This window comes from Lagenorhynchus albirostris, chromosome 10 (genome assembly GCF_949774975.1).
Source record: "Lagenorhynchus albirostris chromosome 10, mLagAlb1.1, whole genome shotgun sequence".
In the NCBI taxonomy this organism is placed as follows: Eukaryota; Metazoa; Chordata; class Mammalia; order Artiodactyla; family Delphinidae; genus Lagenorhynchus; species Lagenorhynchus albirostris.
The window spans coordinates 51382257-51402442 of record NC_083104.1 but is presented as its reverse complement, the minus strand read 5'-3'; the positions used below and the strand labels follow the sequence as shown (position 1 = coordinate 51402442).

The 20186-nt window shown below is 39.8% G+C and overlaps 1 protein-coding gene across 8 annotated transcripts in view; it reads right to left on the bottom strand.

Annotated features, from left to right (window-relative positions):
• The window catches only part of UBP1 (upstream binding protein 1), a 70832-nt gene that overhangs the window by 15016 nt on the left and 35630 nt on the right, over window positions 1-20186 (bottom strand). For 5 of the 8 annotated variants that reach the window (XR_009542900.1, XR_009542899.1, XM_060162446.1 and 2 more), the window contains 7 exons: window positions 15747-15797; window positions 11629-11705; window positions 7357-7462; window positions 6069-6175; window positions 3570-3722; window positions 3357-3467; window positions 2807-2914 (listed from right to left, as the gene is read on the bottom strand). Coding sequence is in view for 6 of the 8 variants with exons in the window: in XM_060162446.1 (XP_060018429.1) it covers window positions 2807-2914; window positions 3357-3467; window positions 3570-3722; window positions 6069-6175; window positions 7357-7462; window positions 11629-11705; window positions 15747-15797 (713 nt within the window). In the remaining 2 variants the exon portion in view is untranslated. The remainder of the gene's footprint in view (window positions 1-2806; window positions 2915-3356; window positions 3468-3569; window positions 3723-6068; window positions 6176-7356; window positions 7463-11628; window positions 11706-15746; window positions 15798-20186) is intronic. The other 3 variants (XM_060162448.1, XM_060162447.1, XM_060162449.1) reach the window with 3 other exon arrangements.

Sequence of the window (20186 nt, the reverse complement as noted above, 5' to 3'; positions counted from 1 at the left end):
CTCAGAAATGGGGAAAATGACTGCAGACTTAATGTTTCAACTATTATCAACTTTCAAAAAAGAAATCTAATTTGGCTGGAATGCATTGCTAAACCCTCTCTGCAGGTTGTACCAATTTCACTATAAATGACATTTTACACAATGCCCATTCTTTTTAAACTAGGGTCTTTTGTTTTTCTTTCCAGTTTACAAAGTAGTACCTCCCCAGCTTATACAGTTTGAGGAACCCAAGATGCTGTGGGCCGCCTGGCAGGTCTCCTAACTTGCGGGTGTCACATGCTCATGGTCACCTCTACTACTTGGAAGATCTTCCCGCTACACCATTCTCCCCAGATACAAAATATTACAACACGGCATAACACACACATCAAAACCGTATAGACCTTTCAATATCATCAAGTCTCCCCAGATCTGCTTTGGTAATTATTGCCAGCTGTTTGAGGAAATAAAGCCATCAAAAGCTCCAAGTGAGCATGGCAGGTGATACAGCAAAGACACCAAATTTACTGAAACTCCATAAACATACCTATTTCACTTTTACACATCTAGATTCTTCCAGCAGTAGAAAAGCAGGGCTGTTTGACATCTAAAACTTGCCCAATAAGTAGGAGACTCAATTCACAGAACACAGGAAAACTAGCATTCAATGAAAACTGGTCCTGTTAGGAGGCCTCTACTTTTAGAAATGATGGATTCCAAGTTCTTCAATGGCCAGGCCAGATGAAACACCAAGGCTCTCCCACCTGCTTTTTTCGTAAGTTTCTCTTACAGTCTTGACCCAGGAGAGTACAGGCATACCAAGGAATATTTTCAGTGTTTCTTCTACCTCGTCATTCTTCCCTATCTTTAAAAGTAAGCAATGGTACTGATTCATCAAGGCTCCAGCGATATCTGGCCTGGCCTTGTAGAGTCACAGCTTTGGTACACTATGAACAAAGTCCCTCCCCAGGCAGATTAGAAAATGAGGACTCACTGCAGACTGTAGACACTGGCAAGCCAGATTTGAGCCGATGAAATACAGCTCAGATGCAAAGACCAACAGAGACACTAAGGGTTTGGTTGTGCTGTGGCTCTCGGGAACCTACAGTGCTGCCTCTATTCAGTGCAGGACCATCTCACACAGCGCCATGTAGCTTTGACAGGTAAGTCTGGATACCCTTTCAATTGAAAGCCAATTGTAACTATCAGAGAACTGTAAGAAATGCTGGCCTTCTTTTGTAGGTGCTTGAAGAAATATATAAAATGCTGCGGATTTTCTTTTTTAAGGGATTCATCTGTACCTTGCTTTTAATGAACAGGTTTCCAAGAAGACCTCTAACCACCCCTAGAAGTATCTTAACCAAACCAAATGCAGCCCTGGGGAAGCAAGCAATGCACACTTGGAAGATGTGAAATCCCAGGCCAGTGTGAACTGCTGACGTTTTGCATACTTTAGACTTGCATCTTCGGATGAGCTCTAGGCTATAACAGATTTCTTTAATTTACAAATTATCAGAACCATTCCTTTTAATTAGTTTATAACAAAAGGGGAAAAATGATTTGAATTACCAGTGTCTCCCAAAAAAAGTTTACTAAGAACCATTTGTGTCTTCAGCTGGGAAATTAGGAGAATAAAAAGATAAAACTGGAGGGGCGGGCGTTCTGGGGAAGGAGCATACAGTTGTTCCATACAACTTCTGATTTGAATCAAAAAAGCCCACTTAAAGAAAATGCAACATGGTGTGCTCCCCTGCCCCTCAGAGAGGACATTTTCAGTTTTATTGCATATATTATTTAAATGCATATAGAAGCATTTAAAATATTTTCACTCAATGCTTTAATTTGGAAATAATGTTCCTGTGATAATGCCTGTGGCTTTCATAGTCTACAGATAATTACAGATACATGTGTAAGAGTGAAAACTCCATTTCTGGCACCTTGATAGTATAAACACTGCAATGATGAAACAGTAACCATTAATATGTATGATAAGTTATTTTTAAAAATTATTTAATGTTCTCTGTTTACATTTACTGCTGGTATATAGCTGATCTAAGTTTATATAACAAGATAACCCTTTGTCAACTGTTTGATGAAGAACTGTGTTATAAAATAAAGATCTGCTCTACTTAATAAGCTGGCAAAGTTCATATTCAACCAAAACCCCCCTGGACTACAGTGGGGAACCAGGGCTGAGTGTAGCAAGGTGTCCTATGCTGGCCTGAAGCATAAGGTCACAATGCAGGTGCCAAGAGGAAACACTAATGCAGTCAAGGATTGTTTTTCTACCAGTGCTGCCAATCAGGCTTTTAAAAGCAGACACATTCTTACGCTCCATGCAGGGAAATGGGACACAAAGTACTGCGTATGTTAACGTCAAGCTTGCTGCCATAATTTCTCCAAATATCTGTGACACTTTCTTATCAGTTACACACACGAAAAAGCAAAAACCTTTTTTAATTACACAAAAATAACTATTTTACTAAAGAAAGTATTTTCAATTAATTTCAGTGCTCGTAAAGCAAGTGTATGTGCAAAGGAGAGAGAGGGAGGGAGGAAAGGAAGGAGACAGGGAGGGAACACATTTTTGAGTGTCATTTGTTTTCTCTCCAAAACCACCCAATATGGTCAACTTTGAAAGTGTTAGATTTAGGAAATTTTCCTCAGTGAGGAACAAACAGAAAGCAGGAAGTCTAAACAAAAGCAAATTAAATCAAGACAAGGACATCAAAAACAAATTTGGCTTTACTTTTCAGTGGAAGTTGGTCCTATATCTAACACTGCACAAGGTTTCTTGCACAATGAAAAGAGAAGCAGAAGCCCTTACACTGCCTCGCTTTGCCAGAGAATCACCGTAGTCTGCTGGCAAAGTCCGCTTGCTGGACTTTTTCTGCTCATGTTCAACTGCATCTTCAATTATAGGCTCAAGCCTCATCTGGACAAACACCAAAGATTGGGATCAATGTCTTTTCATTATACAAAGAAAGATCTAATACCCTGTTTATGCCTCTGCCGTCCAATTAAACAAACGTATGACTAGCAGGATTCAAAGGTAAGGAAGATGCAAAACCCCAGCAGTGACAAACATCGGACATTCTGGGCCCCAACATAATTTCTATCAACTCCAAGGATTTTAAGGTCTGTTTCTGAGACCTGATTGGGATTTCAGCATCTTCGTCCACGATCCCACCCAGGAAACGAATCTATTAAAATCCCCAAATTTAAAGAGAATATCTTCCCCACAAATTTCACCAAGAACATTATGTCAATCTACCACCCAATCTTCCCAGACCCTTTGCAGCCAAACTCATCCTCAGAGGTGGTGCCAGAGTGCACAGCCCGGCTTCTCCTCAGAACCGGAATGGTGCCCGCATTACCTCTGTGAGGACCGTGGTGTCATAGGACGGCTGGTACTTCTCCTTCTCATGAGCGGTTCTCTTCTCCATCTTCTCTCGATCAGTTTTTTGTTTCCTATCTGCACCTTTCGGCTTAAAAACAAAGTAGACTTTTTCATCTATCAGGCTTCAGACAAACACCTTTACCAGCAACACTGGGCCTCACTTCCTCAAAGCCTAGTTTCCATCTCTTACCTTAAAAACTTTGATTTGGCAGCTAGCTGAGTGTAGATGATCTGTGTATTCTCCATTTTCATTCTGCTTAAAGGTGTCAACCTGGATCCTAAAAGGCACTCCCTTTTCACCTCCGTGCTTCCGGGGAGTAAATTCTGTGCTGATGCAGTGTACCTAGAAAATGAGTCAGGCTGAAATGGATTCAAAGTCTTGTCCACTGATTACCCTTCTACTTTGCTCCCTTTCAGATGTTGGGCCACAGGTATGAATTCAAGATCCTTTAAAAGGAACTCCCACCTATTACTCAGGTGTCTGTTGTGAATTTCTAACTGTGTTAAACATGTATGACTTCCCTTTCACAAATCCAGCTGAGCCCTCCTGAACTTTGTGGGAATGGGCTCTGCCCCATTCCAGTGCCCTCCTCGAAGGCAGGACTTGCTCCAATGATGAGCGCATCAGTACAGTAGCTTCCTGTGTCTGTCCCCTACTCCCACCCCAGACTGGACCCACGGTCCTCAGCCTTGCGTGGGGCTCAATCCACAGCAACCATCACCTCGTTACTCAGAGCCCCTGCTGTTTGCCCTCTACTGCCATCACCCCAACTCCAGCCAGCTAGTCACCTCACTGCTGTTCCTAACGGTCATCAACTCGTGATCCTTCGCCTGGGGAGCTTCCACAGTCCACCAAGCCCACTCCTCACTCCACCTGCATCCATCTGAACTCTCCTGTCAACGCTTCACAGTTCACAGAGGATCCTGAGGGCAGTATTCATTTTCCCACCACTTCTGCCCACTCTTGCAACAACACCATGGTGACAGCTCCAGGGCATGGCACAGTGTCATTAACAAGATCTTGGTAATTTCTGACTGCTACACACCCCCTCTTCTAAGGACTCAAGGTTAAAACTGATTTCTGCACCAAGACTGTACACAGCCTGAGAGGTAAGGCCAGCTCTTCCATTGCTCTCATTCACCACATACCCAGTCACCCTGTCAGATGAACAATATGAGAAAATATTCAACTAATAGGAACCATGGCCCTACTGATTATTAGCTGATGGGTGATACTACTTGGAAGACCACGAAAATGCAAAATACTAAATTCTCTATAGTTCACACAAATCATAGCCTACTTCGGCCAGTCAGCAATTAACTGATTTTCCTTCTCTATATAAAGATTACCTACTCAGTAGTTTTCATTTCACCATTTACAAATTTGAACATACTATTAGAATTACTGTTGATTTTATTTTACATATAATAATACCATATCTGTTTTTCAAAAACTAATCTCTTAGGACAGCAGTCCCCAACTTTTTTGGCCCCAGGGACTGGTTTCATGGAAGACAATTTTTCCATAGACTGGGGGTGGGGTGGGGATGGTTTTGGGATGATTCGAGCGCATTACATTTACTGTGCACTTTATTTCTATTGTTATTACATTGTAATATATAATGAAATAATTATACAACTCAGCATAATGCAAAATGAGTGGGAGCCCTGAGCTTGTTTTCACTTGCCACTCACTGAGAGGGTTTTGATATGAGTCTGCAAGCAATTGATTTATTATGGTCTCTGTGCAGTCAAACCTCTCTGCTAATGATAATCTGTATTTGCAGCCGCTCCCCAGCGCTAGCATCACAGCCTCAGCTCCACCTCAGGTCATCAGGCATTAGATTCTCATAAGGAGCATGTAACCTAGATCCCTTGCATGCGCAGTTCACAGTACGGTTCACATCCCTTGCATGCACAGTTCACAGTAGGGTTCATGATCCTTTGAGAATCTAATGCCGCCACTGATCTACAGGAGGCGGAGCTCAGGTGGTAATGTGGGTGACAGGGAGTGGCTGTAAATACAGATGAAACTTCGCTCGCTAGCCTGCCGCTCACCTCCTGCTGTGCAGCCTGGTTCCTAACAGGCCATGGACACTAACAGTCTGTGGCCCAGGGGTTGGGGACCCCTGTCTTAGGAGACACAAACTGAGTATTCATGGGTGAAATGAAATGCCTGGGTGCTGCTTTACAGTATTCCACCAATAACCAAAAAGGGGAAACTACTAATAACTGTCGAAGCCAGGAGATGGGCACAAGAGGATTCATTATTATCCTCTCACTTTTGTGGGGGATTGAAAATGTCAGTATTAAAATATTTTTAAATAAAGCTAGACAGAATCTTAAAACTACACTTTTTTCAATCATATCCTTTAAAACAGCAGGTTTTGTTCAAGAGAAATGCATCTTAAGAAGAATGGAAGTTTTGATTATTGTTACTACCAGTGGTAAAAGTGATATTTAAATAATGCTTTACATATTAAGATTGTCTTTATAGGTTAGTCCATAAATGATGAATTTAGTAGATTAACTCTAACTTAACAGAGTGTGTTGTGTGTGTGTGTATAAAAAACATTACAAGATAGTTTACAAATATTTAAAGAAAATGATATCACGTATCAAGAATTCAAGCTCACCCACAGCCTCCTGAATGACGCTAGTATAACTCTAATAATGTAAGAATCCAAACCTGAATGAAAGCAGATGTGCGTTTTGCAGGATCCCACAGAAATTCAACTGCATTTAACTGGCTTGGATTTGTCTTTGTGTCAATTATTCCCACAGACATTGGAATATCTGTATTTTAAAAAGAAGTGACACAGAAACAAAACTATGAATGATTAAAAGGTTACAATCTACAATGATTCTGTTCTAATGAAATTATTATACCTCCCTGCTGAACTTTTCCCTTCAATGTTCTCCATGGTCAATCCTTTCAACATAAAAACCCACCTAATGTGTATCATACTTTCTCCCACCATGATTTCTATTTCATTTTATTAAGAATATGATGGATGATGCCAATCAAAAATGAAATAAATGGTTTAAAAATCATAAAATTCCTGGCTCGGTTTCGTTAAGCACCAAAAACAACTTCATTTTTAACTATAAAACTACTCAAATAGTATGGAGGTTCCTTAAAAAACTAAAAATAGAACTACCATACGAGCCAGCAATCCCACTACTGGGCATATATCCTGAGAAAACCATAATTCAAAAAGAGACGTGTGCCACAATGTTCACTGCAGCTCTATTTACAATAGCCAGGACATGGAAGCAACCTAAGTGTCTATCAACAGATGAATGGATAAAGAAGATGTGGTACATATATACAATGGAATATTACTCAGCCATAAAAAGAAACGAAATTGAGTCATTTGTAGTGAGAGGGATGGACCTAGAGTCTGTCATACAGAGTGAAGTTAAGTCAGAAAGAGAAAAACGAATACTGTAGGCTAACACATATATATGGAATCTAAAAAAAAAATGGTTCTGATGAACCCAGGGGCAGGACCGGAATAAAGACACAGACGTAGAGAAAGGACTTGAGGACACAGGGAGGGGGAAGGGTAAGCTGGGACAAAGTGAGAGAGTGGCATGGACATACATACACTACGTGTAAATGTAAAATAGATAGCTAGTGGGCAGCAGCTGCATGGCACAGGGAGATCAGCTCGGTGCTTTGTGCCCACCTAGAGGGGTGGAATAAGGAGGGTGGGAGGGAGATGCAAGAGGGAATGCATATGGGGATATATGTATGCATACAGCTGATTCACTCTGTTATACAACAGAAACTAACACAACACTGTAAAGCAATTATACTCCAATAAAGATGTTAAAATACATACATACATAAAACAACTCAAGTCACACAGGTGACTAAAACTCTCTACGCAATCACCCATGGTGTGGTGCTAGCATATTAACAGGTATAGCTAAACAACTGCCTCATCTCTCCGTGGTCTTCTGACTTGTACCTAAATCGAGGAGTCTGTCTCCTGGGCGATTCCACTTCCAACCTTCAAGTTGCTGATGCTCTGTATATTGGAGCCGTCTGTCATGGAACACAACTCTTATGATGCTCTATGGAATAAGTAGGGGAAATGAGCACTTCAAAATTGTTCCAGCTAAAAAGCACAAGTGTTTTCACTTCTTATGCATTAGCCTATAATAGAAAAGCATACAAAAACAAATTCTGGGGCTTCCCTGGTGGCGCAGTGGTTGAGAGTCCGCCTGCCGATGCAGGGGACACGGGTTCGTGTCCTGGTCCGGGAAGATCCCACATGCCGCGGAGTGGCTGGGCCTGTGAGCCATGGCCACTGAGCCTGCGCGTCTGGAGCCTGTGCTCCTCAACGGGAGAGGCCACAACAGTGAGAGGCCCGCGTACCACAAAAAAACAAAAACAAATTCTGCTTTAAACATTTTGTAAGTGTTTTACAAAACACTGTTTTGTTCTTGGATACCTGGGTATGGGTACAATTATTTGGTGCAAAGAATTATTACTATCATTTTTTTTAACTTTTTTTTTTTGATGTGGACCATTGTTAAAATCTTAATTGAATTTGTTACAATATTGCTTCTGTTTTATGTTTTGGTTTTTTGGCCATGAGTCACGTGGGATCTTAGCTCCCCGACCAGGGATTGGACCCACAACCCCTGCATTCGAAGGTGAAATCTCAACCACCAGACCAGCAGGGAAGTCCCGGTACAAAGAATTATAACTCAAAAATAACAAGAGCAAATAAAATGGATTCTTAGGTTAAATTTTTTTTTTTTTGCGGTACGCAGGCCTCTCACTGTTGTGGCCTCTCCCATTGCGGAGCACAGGCTCCGGACGCGCAGGCTCAGCGGCCATGGCTCACAGGCCTAGCCACTCTGCAGCATGTGGGATCTTCCCGGACCAGGGCACGAACCCGTGTACCCTGAATCGGCAGGCGGACTCTCAACCACTGCGCCACCAGGGAAGCCCTCTTAGGTTAAATTTTTATTAAAAAATTTGATACTGTAATTCAAAATTAAGGTCCATGTCCATAAAAAATTAGTAAGAATTATATTTCTATAAAGAAAACATCAGGGAATCTCCTGGTGCCCAAGTGATTAGGGTTTTGCGCTTCCACTGCAGGGGACCCTGGGGTTCGATCCCTGGTCGGGGAACTAAGATCCCCGAGTGCTGTGAGGCACAGCCCCGCCCCCCAGAAAACAAAAGTCAAGGGCAGGGGGGTAAATCTGCCCACCACCCCAAAAAGAGAACCTATATGCAAAATTCATCCTCAACTATTTAACCTGCAAGTGAGATTATCTGAGGTAAGCAAGGGAAAAACAAAACAAAACAGATAAAACACAGGTAAACTTCATCCAAACACTCAGGTTCATTCCTAGGGAAGGCTTTAACTCAACGCCACAAACTCTAGGCCATTCTCTGCTCTCCACCCATCCCACCCTCACCTCCCACAGGTTTGGGCTGCCAGCTGCTGTTCCATTCCAAGAACAGGATAACAGGTCATCAAAATGGATTCAGATACCAGATTTGCACTAATTAGTGTTTCTGACATGTTTATAAATAACTGTTTCTCAGACTATGATGCAGTAAGATAATCGTATTTCCAGTAGACGCTCTGCTGGTTTGAGCAGGAAATAACTTGTTAGCGATACATATCAATACTATCTTTAGTGCCCCTGCCTTCCGTACCCCCAAAATGCTGTCCAAAACATAGCTGATAAATATTTTGAAGGGAACCATTTAAAAGTAGAAATACTGTAATTTGAAATAGTTTAAAAAGAGGCCAAGTCAGTCATTAGGACCTCTGTGGACGTCTATGAAGGCACAGTTGCCACTCTGATCCACACCCAATTCCCCACCAGCACCCACTTCACACAAGTCCTGCTGGCAGCAAAGCCCTCACAGAGTGATGGTGCTTGAGCCAGTGGTGGCTCCTGGTTCACAGTCACCAGCAGGTTGATCTCTCAGAAGTGCAGCACAGAAAATGTCATGATTTTGATTCTTCCATATTTAGTAAGAACCAGATCAAATCCACGAATTCAGATGAAAATAGTATGAGAATACAGGTATTAGTTTTAAGTGCTTTACTAAACCCCATTCTAGGTCAGACTAAGACATAAGACAGTAAAATAAGGAATATGGAGGACCATAGTTAAGAAATGGCAAGATATAAAAGAAAACCTCTTAAATAAAACTGGAAGGGGAAAAGCTGTTATCTGGAAGTTCTGACTAAAAGGAGACAATACACCTAGAGAATCAGCCACAGATGAAGGGGCCCTAACAATAAGACAGAAAGAGAACAATCAGAGAAAGCACTTCACTGAGTATTTTAAGCAGGTCAAGAAGTTCCAAAGCACCTCTGATCAGCGGCATTTGATCCCGAAGACCGCCCCCCTCAATAGCAGAGTCAAAGATCATGGGGCCAGGAAATTAAACTCTAGATGGCTGCAGAGTATTTTAGGGATCCTCTAGATGAAGAAGCATGTGGTCTTTAAGAAAGTTATCCTGTAGTCTCTGGCAGTAGCAGACTGTAACTCTGAATCCCAGGCAAGCTCTCAGGATGTAACTGGATGTATTCTGCCACATCCACCAAAAATCAGACATGTGGCTTATCAAGTGGAAGATGAAACTAAGACTTCTTAAAAAGTAACCCTGTGACTTTCACAATGACAAGAGTTCACCCACATCTTCCCTTAAACAATATATTACTAGGCTGAATTTTAACCAGGTGTGGTACAATTTGGCAAAGATTTGCCGGGGTGCCCAATACTTGTCTGACAATGAATGACGAGCTGGGAGCAAGACATGCTGAGAGAATCTTCAACACTGCTAAGCCTTCTAGACTCTGAAAAATGAGAGCTGTTGCTCCTTGACCAAACCATAGCTGTTTGTCACTAGAGTCCAGCAGAGCATAACCAATTCAATAGGGCTTGCTCACTGGGAACAGTGCTGATGCCTTTTTAAAAGGGTGAATCTAATTAGTGTTCAATACAGGTGAGAAAGCCAATAGGAGGGAATAAAAAAAATAAGGCCATCTGACCCACCCTTTAGGGAAATGATCAAACCCATTGATGGAACACAGACATGACAGACTCCATGTTCAGATGACACACGTGAGAATGGGTAAATAACTTCTCTCCTTCTGTTCTGAGAATGTTGGGAGCCTCAGGAGTCAGAAGAAACCTGGGAGCTTACTCCAGGTTGGCAAGACAATGATCCACTGGGGACTAGAACCTCTCACAGGATTGGGAGCTTCCTGCCCCCAGGAGTGGGAAGAGTACTCCAAAGACTCTCAGGCCTCCAGTGCTGAGCAGCTGCTTTCTGGACAAGCCTAATTTGTTAGCATTAGTACTGCTGTCCACTCCCCCCACAGGCTGCCTTCCCCATGCTCGCCAGTCTGAAAAGGGATGGGTCTTTCCAATGGAATGCCTCTCCACAATGAGGGCCCAGCAGCACTCGGGCCCCAACAGGCCTCTCTGTAGGAAGATGGAAGGACCGAGAGAACTCATCCTGCTTCTCCCTTGCTAACAGTTAGCCACAATGAAATTTTCCCTTTTCCCAATTAAACTTCTTCCGTAACCCTTGCCCTGTAATGCTCTGGAGTTTATGATACTGTGTGGTGCGTGACAGGTAGAGGCTAGAAGGACCCACCTTGCATGACACTGCAGGGGCCGGGGATGGGTCTGAAGGCACATCCATCCTAAAAGGAATGGGTTGGCTGCGCCTCCTAGGCCTGGAATAACGGACTCTTCATTCAGATACACCAGTAGCGTGAAGAGATCAAATTTTACTTAGAGAAATTTTAAGAGGTGAAATAAAAGTTTCAAAGTAACACTTATATTTTCCCCCCACACTATCTTTTACTTTGAAAGAGAAAGTTTCCACACTATCTTCTACTTTTAAAGAGAAACAAAGTTTCCACACTATCTTCTACTTTTAAAGAGAAACAAAGTTTTTGTTGTGGTAGTGGGTTTTTCTCCCTCCTTTAGCTGCAACTAACTTTTCTCTGGCGCTTTGTTTCCAGAGGGCCTTCACATTTACTTCACTCAGTAATTACTATAATTCCTATTTTACAGAGGAGTAAACAAAATATAGCTCAAAAGAGTTTTAATATAGCCATTACTTTCTTAAAGTGAAATTAAATAATTTTTAATAACTCCTGCAACAAAAAACAAAACTCTTGCAGTAAAACTGCTACTTTTTTGAGTCACTGCAGTATCTTTTAGGAATTTAAACAGATGGTCCTTACCTTTACCAGTTTTCCAGTGATCTCAGGCACATCTCCCATTTTCCGATTATCCAGCATGCGAATTTCGTAAGACTGACCTATTTTTAAAAATTGTGTATCAAAAACAATCCATATAAAGAACATCACTCTGTGTAACAAAAATTCAACTCAAACATACGACTGCCCAATATTAAATTCTAAAGAAGCAAACTCAGGTTAATCTTTCTCTTCCCTGCAAATCATATTTTCCTCCTTCCACTCTCAAAGAAGACTGAAGAGTTCCTCAGTCAGTTTACTTTCCTATTATCCTCTCACACTCATTATCTGAGACCAATTTTTCATAACAGCTTTATTGAGGTATAACTTACATGCCATAAAATTCACCCTTTTAAAGTGTACAATTAACTAGTTTTTAGTAAATGCAGAGCTGTGCAGCCCAAACTGCTATTAATTTTAGAGCACCTTCATCATCAAAAAGAAAACTCATACCCGTGAGCAGTCCCTTCTCATCCACCCACCCCCAGCCCCTCACAACCACTCATCAATCTACTTTCTTTCTCTTGGGATTTGGTTGCTTTAGACAGTAGATATAAATGGAATCACAAAACAGGTGGCCTTTTGTGACTGGCTTTTTCACTTATAATGTTGCCAAGGTTCATCCAGGTTGTAGCATGTGTCAGTCTTTCCTATTTATGGCCAAATTATTCAACTGAATGCATACAACACACTTCGTTTATTCATTCAACAGTTGACAGACATCTGGGTTATTTCCACTTTTTGGCTATTATGAATAATGATACTAGGAACATTTGTGGACAGGTTTTTGTGTAAACTAAGGTCAAATTATAATCCTGGAGCTTTCTCCTTTGTGTCCAATGAACCCAACTCACATCTTGTCACTGCTCAATTAGGGTCCATAAAAAAAACACGAATAGAAACTCACACACCAATCTATTTAATTAGGAAAATAAGCTGCTGCTGCCAAGAGTTAGTAATATGCTCCAAATCCACAAAAAAGATGTTTGGATTACCTGCCATTAAATAATAAAAATGACAGCATAATTTGATATGCAGAAAATTAGCAGTAATTAAAGAGTGCTTCTAGTAACATGAAGTTGAGGCTCTTTATAATAAAACTACCAATACCTTGCCCACACTCCACTGGGCTTACAAAAATATACAAAGAGTACAAGATCATAGGGTCAAAACATAAGTTACCAAAATAAGACTAAATCACTCCAAGGTTGGTGAAGGAAAACAACTGCTGTATACACCACTAAGGAACAGTCAAATTCATTCAACACACTGAGAGAGATTAAACTAAAAACACCCTTATGGTAAGAGAGATTTTTTAAAAAGTTAAATCTGCAGCATACTTAACAATGGATCTGAACCTGGAAAGAGAATAAACAATAACTTCTTTAAAAACGGAAATGAATATCCAGGAGTGGTCACGAGCCCCTACTGCCACCCTCCCAGACCCCAGGAGTGGTCACGAGCTGCTGCTGCCCCCACTGCGTGCTCCGAGGGTGTGCCTGAGCCGCTGCCAGACCAGACACCAGCCATGGCATCTACACACCCCACCCCTCTCGGGGGTAATGACCAGCACACACTGAGTAAAGAGGCAACAGGCATCCATACTAAAAACAGCCTCGTACCAAATATATTAAACACGTACAAGCTACACAGGGACACCCCCACATAAACAGCCCTCTAAGACCAAAGTAGGTAACTTTCTCCTAAACTCACAGAGTAAGATAAACACAAGTAAAATGAATCAGCAGAGGAACCACTCCCAGTTAAAAGACCAACAGAATTACCCTGAAAGAACAAACAATGAAGCAGACCTCTTCAGTCTAAGACACCGATTTCAAAACAGAGGCAATGGAAATACTGAAGGAATTAAGAAAGGCTATTGACAGAAATGCAGATTACTGTAAAAAAAAAAAAAAACAGCTAGAAACTATAAAGATGAACCAAGAAAAATTAGAAAACTCATTTGCAGACGTGAAAGCTGAGATAAAGACAATGAATAGCAGAAAGAATAATGCAGAAGAACAAGTCAACTGGAAGATAAAATAATGGAAACCACCCAATCAAGACAGAAAGCCAAATGAAAAAAAAAAATGAAAGCAACATAAGAGACCTATGGGATAATATAAAGCATGCCAACCTATGCATACTAGGAATTCCAGAAGAGGAAGAAAGAGAAAAGAGGACTGAAAAAATATCTGAAGAAATTATGGCTGAAAAGTTTCCAAACCTAAAGAAGGAAACAGATATCCAGGTACAGGAAGCACAGAGGGTCCCAAACAAGATAAATCCAAAACAGACCTACACCAAGACATATTATAACAAAAACAGCAAAACTTAAAGAGAGAGGATTTTAAAGGCAGCAAGAGTTCATTACAAGGGAACCCCCATAAGACTATCAGCTGGTTTCTATACAGAAACGTTGCAGGCCAGAAGGGAGTGGCAAGATATTGGGTTGGCCAAAAAATTTGTTCAGGTTTCCCCGTACCGTCTTACGGCAAAACCCATACGAACTTTCTGGCCAACCCAATATATTCAGTTCTGAGAGGGAAAAATGTGTAACCTAGGATACTCTATCCAGCAAGATTATCATTTAGAATAGAAGAAGAGATAAAGAATTTCTCGGACAAGCAAAAACTAAAAGAATACAGCAATACTAAACCCATCCTAAAGGAAATATTGAAAGGTCTTCCCTAAACAGAAATGAAGAATCTATAGGAAAGAGAAAATCACAACTGGAAAATAAATCATTTAAATGAGCTAGTACAGATTTAAAAAGATTAAAAAATTTCTGTGAAAGTGATGATAACCACAATGAACAGCAAAAGGATAAACATGAAGATGTAAAAGAGGACATCAAAATTGTAAAATGGGGGCTTCCCTTGTGGTGCAGTGGTTAAGAATCTGCCTGCCAATGCAGGGGGCACAGGTTCAAGCCCTGGTCCGGGAGAATCCCACATGCTGCGGAGCAGCTGGGCCTGTGCGCCACAGCTGCTGAGCCTACACTCTGGAGCCTGTGAGCCACAGCTGCTAACTGCTGTGGCCTGTGCACCTGGAGCCCATGCTCCACAATGGGAGAGGCCACTGCAATGGGAAGCCCGTGCACCGCGGCAGGGAGTGACCCCTGCTTGCGGCAACTGGAGAGGGACTGCCTGCAGCAGCAAAGATCCAACGCAGCCAAAAATAAATAATTAATTAATTTAAAAAATTGTAAAATGCGGGGCAGGGAAGAAAATGTAGAATCTGTTCTCCCTAAAATGTGCTTGAGCCTATATGACTATCAAAGGCAAGTAGATATAGGAAGGGGTTAACATACTTGAAAAACAGGGTTATCACAAATCAAAAACATAGAACAGATTCACAAAAATAAGAGAACATAAGTATAATATCAATACAAAAGAAAATAATCAGAACACACACACATGCACACACACACACAAGAACAAAGAAAAAGGGACAGAGAAGAAATAAAAATCAATGGGAAAATAAGGTTTAAAATGGCAATAAACATTGGGTTGGTCAAAAAGTTCCTTTGGTTTTTAAGTAAAAATAAGATACGTTTTTCATTTTTACCCAGAACTTTATTGAACAATGTATTCACCATTTTCTTCCACTACCTTCTGCCATTTTTCAGGAAACTTCATAATTCCATCTTTGCAAAACTTTTTATCTTTTTGAGTAAAGAACTGTTCCAGATGCCTTTTATAGTCTTCCAGGGAATTGAAATTTTTTCCATGAAGAGAATTTTGTAAAGACCAAAATAAATGTAAATCTGAAGGTGCAATGTCTGGTGAATAGGGCAGATGAATCAGAACTTCCCAGCCAAGCTGTAACAGTTCTTGTCTGGTCATCAAAGAAACATGCTGTCTTGTGTTATCCTGATGGAAGATTATGTGTTTTCTGTTGACTAATTCTGGACTCTTTTTGTCAAGTGCTGCTTTCAGTTGGTCTAACTGGGAGCAGTACTTGTTAGAATTAATCGTTTGGTTTTCTGGAAGGAGCTCATAATAGAGGACTCCCTTCAATCCCACCATATACATAATATCACCTATTTGGATGAAGACCCGCCTTTGGTGGGGTTGGTGGTGGTGGTTCATTTCGCTTACCCCACGATCTCTTCCATTCCACATTATTGTACAGCATCCATTTTTCATCGCCTGTCACATTTTGTTTTAAAAACAGAACAGTTGTGTTACGTTTAAGTAGAGAATTGCATACGGAAATCAGTCAAGAAGTTTTTTTTTTTGCTTAACTTACGTGGAACCCAAACATCAAAGCGATGAACATAACCAAACTGGTGCAAATGATTTTCAATGCTCGATTTGGATATTTTGCTTATGTCGACTATCTGCTGCGTGGTATAACACTGATTGTTCTCAATGAATACCTCAATTTGATCGCTATCAACCTCAATCTCTCTACCTGACCGTGGAGCAACGTCCAGCAAGAAATCTCCAGCACGAAACCTCGCAAACCACTTTTGATATGTTCAATAAGTCACAGCACCTTCTCCATACACTTCACAAATTTTTTTTGCGTTTCAGTTGCGTTTTTACCTTTCTTGAAATGATAAACCATAATATGCTGGAAACGTTGCTTTTTTCTTCCATCTTCAATATTAAAATAGCTACACAAAAATTCACCAATTTTGATGGTTTTTTTAATGCACACTGATATGATAGCTGTCACAATAGAGTCTAACAAAATTGTTTCAAATGAAGTTAAGGATAACTAAGCAATACTAAAGCCAGCTTACAGAAAAAAAGCAAATGAACTTTTGAGCCAACCCAATACATAGCTATCAATAATTACCTTAAATGTCAATGGACTAAATGTTTCAATCAAAAGACAAAGAGTGGCATACTGGATTAAAAAATAAGAGGCTACAATGTGCTGCCTACAAGAGACCCACTTTAGGGCAAAGGACACACACAGATTTAAAGTAAGGGGATGGAAAAAGATACTTCATGCAAACGGAAATGATAAGAGAGTGGGGGTCACAATACCCATAGCAGAAAAAATAGACTTTAAAATAAAGGCCATAAAGAAAGATAAAGGACACTATATAATGATAAAAGAATCAATACAAGAAGAGGATTTTACATATATGCACTTAATAAAGAAACACCCAAATACATAAAACAAAGACTAACCAGACATAAAGGGAGAAACTGACAATACAACAATTTAACATCCCACTGACATCAATGAACATATCTTCTAGACAGAAAATCAATAAGGCAACAGAGATCCTAAATGACACAAGTTAGACTTAATTGATATTTTCAGGACATTACATCCGAAAAATCCAGAATACACATTCTTTTCAAGTGCACATGGAACATTCTCTAGGACTGACCACATACTAGGGCACAAAACAAGCCTCAACAAATTTAATAAGAGTACAGGAATTATCTTAAGCATCTTTTCTGACAACAATGGCAGGAAACTAGAAGTAAACCACAGAAAAAGATATGAGAAAAATAAAACACGATTACATGGAGACAAAACAACATGGTACTAAAAAAACAATAGGTCAATGATCAAATCAAAGAGGAAATTAGAAAATACCTTGAGACAAATGACAATGAAAACACAACCATACAAAATCTATGGGATGCAGCAAAAGCAGTTCTTAAAGGGAAGTTCACAGCAATACAGGCCTTCCTCAAGAAACAGAAAAATCTCAAACAACCTATCACTTAAAAGAATTAGAAAAAGAAGAACAAACAAAACCTAAAGTCGCAGAATGAAGGAAATAATAACTATCAGAGAGGAAATAAATTAAGAAAAAAATAAAAAACAATAGAAAAAAAATTCAATAAAACCAAGAGCCAGTTCTTTGAAAGGATAAACAAGACTGACAAACTGCTGGCCAAGCTCAACAAGAAGAAAAGAGAGAGAACCCAGATAAAGTAACAAATGAAAAAGAAGGCTTAACAACTGATACTGCAGAAATACAAAAAACCATAAGGGAATACTATGAATAATTACATGCCAAAAATTCGACAACCTAGAAGAAATGGAAAAGTTTCTAGAAACATACAGCCCACAAAAACTGAATCAAGAAAAAATAGATAATTTGAACAGACAGATCACTAGAAGTGAAATAGAATCTGTAACAAAAAAAAACTCCCTATGAACAAAAGTCCAGGACCAGATGGCTTCTACCAAACATATAAAGAAGAACTCATACCTATCCTTCTCAAACTCTTCCAAAAAAACTGAAAGGGGGGAACACTCCCAAGTGCATTCTATGAAGCCACCATCATCCTGATACCAAAACCAAAGATACCACGAAAAAAGAAAATTACAGGCCAGTATCTTTGATGAATATAGATGCAAAAATTCTCAACAAAACATTAGCAAACCGAATCCAACAACACATAAAAAGGATTATATACCATGATCAAGTTGGATTCATTCCAGAGTTACAAGGATGGTTCAACATATGCAAATCCATCAACGTGATACACCACATCAACAAAAGACAAAAGCCACATGATCATCTCAAAAGACACAGAAAAAGCATTTGACAAAATTCAACATCCATTCATGATAAAAAAAAAACTCTTACCAAAGTGGATATAGAGGAAACATATCCCAACATAATAAAAGTCATTTATGACAAACCCACAGCCAATATAATACTCAATGGTGAAAAGCTGAAAGCCTTCCTGCTAAAATCTGGAACAAGACAAGGATGCTCATTCTCACCACTCCTATTCAACATAGTATTGGAAGTCCTAGCCACAGCAATCAGACAAGAAAACAAAACATAAGGTATCCAAATTGGAAGGGAAGAGGTAAAACTGTCACTATATGCAGATGACATGATACTATATATAGAAAACCCTAAGGACTCCACACAAAAACTACTAAATCTAATAAACGAATTCAGCAAAGTACCAGGATACAAGGTTATCATTCAGAAATCAGTTGCATTTCTTTACACCAACAATGAAATGTCAGAAAGAGAACATTAAAAAAAAATACCTTTTAAAATTGCAACCCCCAAAATAAAATACCTATGAATAAACCTGACCAAAGAGGTGAAAGACTTATATGCTGAGAACTATAAAACATTAATAAAGGAAACTGAAGATGATTCAAAGAAATGGAAAGATATCTCATGCTCTTGGATTTGAAGAATATTGTTAAAATGGCCATATTACCCAAAGCAATCTACAGATTTAATGCAGTCCCCATCAAATTACCCATGACATTTTTCACAGAACTAGAACAAGTAATCCTAAATTGATATGGAACCATAAAACATCCAGAATTGCCAAAGCAATCCTGATGAAAAAGAGCAAACAGGAGGCATAACCATCCCAGACTTCAGACACTACTACACAGCTACAGTAATCAAACAGTGTTGTATTGCCACAAAAGCAGACATACAGACAAACAGAACAGAACAGTGAGCCCAGAAATAAACCCACACACCTACGGTCAATTAACCTTCGACAAAGGAGGCAAGAATATAAAATGGAAAAAAGACAGGCTCTTCAGCAAGTGGTGTTGGGAAATTGGACAGCCATATGTAAATCAATGAAGTTAGAACACACCCTCTCACCGTACGCAAAAATAAACTCAAATGGCTTAAAGACTTAAAAGACATGACACTATAAAACTCCTAGAAGAGAACATAGGCAAAATATTCTCTGACGTAAATCATACCAATATTTCTTAGGTCAGTCTTCCAAGGCAACAGAGATAAAAATAAAAATAAATGAGACCGAATCAAACTTACAACGTTTTGCACAGCAAAGGAAACCATAAACAAAACGAAAAGACCACCTACAGAATGGGAGAAAATATCTGCCAACAATGCAACAGACAGGGTCTTAATTTCCAGAATGTACAAATAGCTCATAAAACTGAACACCAAATTTACAAACAACCCAATCGAAAAATCAGCAGACCTATAGAGATATTCCTCCAAAGAAGAAATACAGATGGCCAGTAGGAACATGAAAAGATGCTCAACATAGTTAATTATTAGAGACATGCAAATCAAAACTACAATAAGGTACCACCTCACAAAGGTCAGAATGGCCATCATTAGAAAGTCTACAAATAACAAATGCTGTAGAGGGTATGGAGAAAAGGGAACCCTCCTACACTGTTGGTGGGAATGTAAGCTGGTACAGCCACTATGGTAAACAGTATGGACATTCATCAGAAAATTAAAATAGAATTACCATATGATCCAGCAATCCCACTCCAGGGCATATATCCACACAAAACCATAATTCAAAAAGATAAAGGCACCCCTATATTCACAGCAACACTATTCATAATAGCCAAGACGTGGAAACAACCTAAATGTCCACTAACAGACAGATTGATAAAGAAGATGTGGTAAATAGATAAAATACAATACTACTCAGCCATAAAAAAGAACAAAATAATGCCACTTGCAGCAACACGGATACAACTAGAGATTATCATACTAAGTGAAGTAGGTCAGAAAGAGAAAAACAAATACCATCTGATATCATTTACATGTGGAATCTAAAATATGACACAGGGGACTTCCC